The 6,000-nt window shown below is 35.9% G+C and overlaps 1 protein-coding gene across 3 annotated transcripts in view; it reads left to right on the forward strand.

The window, feature by feature from the left end:
- The window catches only part of ERC2 (ELKS/RAB6-interacting/CAST family member 2), a 1,022,300-nt gene extending 1,017,729 nt beyond the window's left edge, over positions 1–4,571 (forward strand). For 2 of the 3 annotated variants that reach the window (XM_059715377.1, XM_059715378.1), the window contains exon 16: positions 1,688–4,571. In XM_059715377.1, coding sequence (XP_059571360.1) covers positions 1,688–1,819 — 132 coding nt within the window. In that variant the 3' untranslated portion in view covers positions 1,820–4,571. The remainder of the gene's footprint in view (positions 1–1,687) is intronic. The other variant, XR_009455862.1, reaches the window with a different exon arrangement.
- The last annotated feature ends 1,429 nt before the right edge of the window (positions 4,572–6,000 follow it).

The following is a 6,000-nucleotide window of genomic DNA, read 5'->3' on the forward strand; positions in this document are numbered from 1 at the left end:
TGTACAGATATACTGAATAAGACTAGTTCACTCAACCTTGTTCAAGAGTGTTTTCCAGAGCAGAGGCATAGTTAGTTGTGCTAGTCTGAAGTCAAGTAGAAGGCAGGGCAGATCTGCACCTTATGGACTAGCCAAAGTTGATATATATGTATATAGCACAAGTTTTCATGAGCTGAAACTCTTCATCAGATAGTGTGAAAAAGATATATATATATAGATATATAGATATATAGCATAAGCTTTTGTGAGCTGAAATTCACCTCATCGTATGCTTTTTCACACTATCTGATGAAGAGTTTCAGCTCACGAAAATTTGTGCTATATACATATATATCGACTTTGGCTAGTCTATAAGGTGTGGATCTGCCTTGCCTTCTGCTTGACTTCAGACTATATATATATATATATATATATATATATATATATATATATATATATATATACACACACACACACGCTTCCTGTATGTGTGTGTGTGTGTGTGTGTGTATATATATATACACACTAGCCAAAGAGTGTATAAGTTGCAAATCTACCCTGCTTTGTACAAGAGTGTTTTGACAATTTATTGTAACTTTAGTTTTGTTGCTATTGAAATGAGTTGCATATCACCATATGTAAACCTACTACCAGATATTAGACCCAGTCAAAAGATCATTGAAGTCAGTTGGCATCTTTCTGCTGACTAGTGCAGGCTTTGAATTGGGCCATCAGACCTTACTTTAACTAATCCTATTTTCTTTAATAGCTTTATTTACATTAAGCAGCAGAATGTCCATCAGTACATGGTTGTAGGACAGAAATACATTTTAACCCTTTATAAATCTATGATTTTTATTCCCATAAAACATCAGTCCAACTTCTTGCATATCAAAATGAACTTGCTTCTAATACTCTCAGTCCTGGAAGGTCATAAGAAGACATGAGTATGTTTTCTTGTTAGGAGGTTCACTAGGAATAAAGGGCATTTCACATATGCCAGAGGACAGCAACACCATGCAGTATCTAGCCCTAATCTCAGGTAGTAATTGCTGTTGTGTCTGCAGCCGAGGGAAAACAACTTTTCTTCTGTAAAAATAAAGTTTTTGTGTCAACATCTTCAGCATGTCTACTTCTTAGCTCCTGTTCATTTACATAAGATACAGAAACATGCGTAACATGTCTGAAATCAAAAAACCAGTGCTATCTCACATGTTTGTAATTCACAAGCAGCCCCATCTCTTTTGGATCTTGCCACAAGGTTAAACTATAGAGCTACTGACCATGGGCCTAAGTACTTGGATGATTGGCATGCTATAGCTATAATAGGTATTTATTTGGTTCTTAGTGGAAGTGTCTACACATGCACTTAAATGCGCAGTAGATTCTTTTACTGAGCATTGAAGTGTCACGTAAACAACTGTGACTACGCTGCTGCACAGTAGTCTACTACATATTAAGCATCACTTAAAAACCATGCAACTGCACTACTGCACATTAGGGCAGCCTAATGCGCATTCATTTAGTACCTCACATTTCAGATGCCAAATTTAATGCGCCTTAGACAAGGCGCAGTAATGTATATGCAAATGCACACAGTGCCTATTAACCAAATTTGATTTAGGCAAACCTTCATTGGGTGGGATGAGGGAGGATTTGGATATGTCAAACATGTTAATAATTGGAATGTTTTATTGTGTTACTGCAGTTGTCAGAGGAGCTGGAGAAAGTGGGAAAAATGCAGCACTGCAGAGTTATGGTGATAATCTATTGCAGTGGATCTCCAATCAACAGCTATGGCATCCTGGAAAAGATCCTAGGAACAGAAGATGAATGCTAAGGTGGTTATCAGATGAAATGCTGCATAAATTGGTGTCTTCTCCATTATTTATTGTAGTCTATTATGAAGTCAAATACTTTGGAAAATAATGAAGGGGACTCAATCAGAAATTATAAGAACTTCATTTCCACCTTTAAAGTCTTGTGGGTTACTTAATTTTTGTTATGAAAACATCTGTTCAGGATATTATTATTTAATGAAGTTCAGTTTAATAGATTATTTAACTAATGTTGATGAACTGATATTGATTTTTAATATATAATTCAGGTTCTGTTAGGTGCAGTATCTTCATCTGCTGATTTTGCCGAGTCTGTTCTAAAGCATCACTTCTATTGCACTAGATTATCAAAGAGGTATTAGTAACCTGTTATACAATGGTGTTGGCATTAATCTTACCCTCAGTTAGATGCAGGCTTTTCAGAAAAATAAGGACTAAGCCTTTGCCCTCCTCTGTTTTCTGATATCTACTCTTAATTAAGTAATCACATTTTGATAGCATAACCAGTATTAAGCTCTGGGCCAGGTTGGAAATGAAATCAATTTTTGGTACTAATAAATGCTGGCAAGGATTAGCCTAATGAAAATCTGGTGTGTGTCTCTGACAATGCATGGGGCATCTAAATTGATCGTAAACAATTTATGTACAAGATGTATCTATTTCTGGTTGGTAAAGGCTTGAGGTGTGTATATGTACATATGAACATACATGCACACATACTCAAGGATATATCAACCTTTTACCAACCAAATGCATACAGGTATTTAACAATAGAAGCTGGGACTCATAAAAATATCAAGAATGCTGTGAATACAGTATATGCATTAGGTCTCTGTAAATGAAGGACCATTTGTCATTGTATTCTGTATCGAAAAACAGTCTCCAACATGGATCCCAATTAATTGTTGATGTTAAAAAAGAAAATACCAATGAACGAAGAAATTCAAAGTGTCTGTATCAGAGTATTCAAGTAAAGCACATGCCAGGGAAAAGACGAATTTTGAAGTCGTTATATGTAGTGTTGGGATGTAACTGGCAGTTAAATCTCAACCACTTCCTCAGCAAGAGGATCCTTACAACTTCATAAACATTTTCAATCAGTCTGGCAAACATGTGCAAATGTTCAGCTGTTTTATCGAGGTATCTTTTTTGTCAGTGGAAGAAGTCCTTCCATGCAGATGGGAGCAGGAATAGAATTATCTGCATTTTTAAAGGACAAACAAGGAATTTAAGCATGGGTGGCCTTAATTCTTAGTAGTTTTTCTTTGCTGCTGTAATAAAAGGATTCTAACATGGATATTCCTGAAGTCTTGCACTGAATTTAGAAATAAAAAAATGTTATTTTTTTGAAACTGTTGGTGCAATTAACCCTGGACATCCTACTTGAGCCATACATATATTAACCCCTTGAAAATGATTGTCTAGAAAACAGTATTTTATTTAATTGTACCCTCATTCTTGGTACAATTAAAGAGAAAGTTATTCAATCAGGGCTTCCTGCTTGATACTGTCATCTTCAGTAAATAGAATAAAATGTATAGAATTAGTAGAGCATAGATAATCCAAATTCATTCATGTTTAACAAGTTTGTCCTTTAACTATCAATGGAGTTTTAGACCTTTGTTTTCAAAACAGCAAAGCTCTTGGAAGTTTATTTAGCACATATGACAAATGTTGCACTGGCAAACTCAGACAACAAAACTAGTTTCTTGTGACAAATTTGTTGTCGTAGTAAGGGACAACTGTCTATGTCTCTTACAATCAGGTCTTTACCTTAACTCTACAACTGAATACTTGAAGTAGGAAATAAACTAGGGAAAAATAGGGTCATAAAAACAGAACTTGTATAGTTAGATATTTATATGTATGTGCCAATTTTGTCACAGATATTATTTTAGGGGCATTTTTTTTGCTCCACTCATGTTGGTAAGAGTATTGATCTAAACTTTTATCAGGGCCTACGGTTTAGCCCCTAAAGAAGAAAATTTTGTCTAACATTGCATTTTTTTTTCATTTCATGTGATACTCTACAATGTTTGGAGAAAAAACTTTTCATATACTAAAATAGAATCTCGGGGTTTACAATAAACACTGTGATGTTGGGAAATTATTTTATTTGAGCAATGTTTGGTAGTTTCCCCCCCCTTCTAAATGTAAAGAAGAAAACCAACTTTTGGTTAGTATTTAAGATAAATTATTATTTTAGTGTGAGATCAAGCTTGTACTACATATTATTTCTTTCATTTCAATGTACAGTATTAATTTTGTATTTAATGAATTTTGTGTATCCAGTATGCACGTAACTGCACATTGACTTTCATTTGAAAGTGGGTTTAAATTTACTTTTTAAACGGTGTTTATGAAAAGACCTCAAACGTGTTGATGCAAACTATATCTGCAATGTTTTTTTGTGTAGAGTGACGTTTGAATGTGATGTTCTGCAACAATGGGTCAGTATTCCCTATTTACCTTAGATCCACATTTGATAGTGCTTCTTGTAATAATTTCTTCAAGTGAGTGGCATGTTCTGGATTGTGATATTGATATGTGGTTAAGGACATTGATATGAAACTAAGGAATCCTTAGAAATTACCAGTGGGCATGTATTAGACAGTCATTGTAATTTAATGTCTAGTAGAAGTGTAAAGTACCAAGGTATTTAGAGTTCATAACATTGTTATCATGTGTATGGGAAGTACTTAGTGTTGATCAGCTTGTTTATATTCATCAAATAAACTTTGTTCCTTTCTGAAACCAGTGTTATGTCATTAAACTAAGTTTAATGATGGTAAACAAGTGTGAGGAGAGATGTTTTCCACATGGTAAATCCATCACACTCTTCATTTTTCTAATTGCTACCATTCAAAGTAATTTATCTTCCTGTTGTTACTATCACACAAGCCATTTAGGAGCCTAAGAAAGAAAATGCCTCCTAGGCCCAAACCCCCAAAATGCACACACAAGTGAGAGATTTACTTATGTGAGTAAGTGTTTGCCGAACCGGGCCCTTTCTCAGTAATATGCCCTTTGAGTGGGTTTCTAAAATGTAATATTTTATGTGACCCTCTCTAATTGCATAGAAAATTACCTTTTGTTTATGTACTTTACTGACCATAAGGTGTGAAATTCTCTTCACAGTCAGCTCCTTTTTCAGTTGCCTGGTAAGTTGTTCCCCTTCCCCATTATGTTCACTTTTTTTAGAAAAGGAACTTTTGTTGGACAGGAATTTCTTACCTCATAGAACTCCCTGGACCGGCTCAGCGCGCACACAGCAGGAGAATAAAAGGTAAGTAAGTATGCATTTTAGCTGGGTTATTTAAAAACACAGTCTCTTAGTTTTAAACTGTTTCTTTGCCTATAAATTAGTCTTCTTGGTAAGAGCAATACTTAGCTATGTGATACTGTACTTACATGGGATATTAAGTTGCACTATTAACTACAACTAAATGCACATTTATTATGTATTTTACTTATGTCTACCTGGCCTTGAGTGTAATGCTATAAATTGAGTACTGATTGCTCATAATGTCTTCTTTCTAGATGGACTGTAATTGTTCATGAGTGTCTTGCTCTTTATTCAGACATTGCACATAATGGATGAGAGTTCATCTGGCACATATAAGGGCTCATTCTTAATTCTTTATTCTGCTTTCATGGTAGATTCTGCCCTCTTCCTAGTTTCCCCCACATCCTAATCACAACAAAATCAGGTTGTTTGTGGACTGGCTGGGCAGATGGAGATGATGAATAGTGGGGAGCCTGTGGTGGAGGCCTTCAGCTGCTATGGCTCTCTGAAGCAAGCACTTCTCCTTTGCCTCTGCAGAAGGAAAAGCTCTGAGGACATCAAGAGAAAAGGCAGGACCAATGACTGTGTTTCTGGCTAGTGACTCAGTGGGGTGCTGCAGGTCTGTGGATGCAGTAACAGCCCAAAGAGGCTCCATGATAAACTGAAGCTTGGGAGAAGTCCCTTCTTCTGCTGTAGAAAGTCTAGTGCATAGACTGAGCCAGCATTTGGGATTGAAAGGGACCTGGTAATCTATGTGAATGCACAGAGATGCCTGTCAGGAAGGATGAAAAAAGGCTGTGAAGAATTCGATCAATATGTTTCCACCAGTTGTGGGTTTTAGATCACTTTTCCAAAAAGAAAGCAGTGGCAGATTCACAAGGTGCACTCCTGCTTCCC

This window comes from Alligator mississippiensis, chromosome 12 (assembly GCF_030867095.1).
Source record: "Alligator mississippiensis isolate rAllMis1 chromosome 12, rAllMis1, whole genome shotgun sequence".
NCBI lineage: Eukaryota > Metazoa > Chordata > Crocodylia > Alligatoridae > Alligator > Alligator mississippiensis.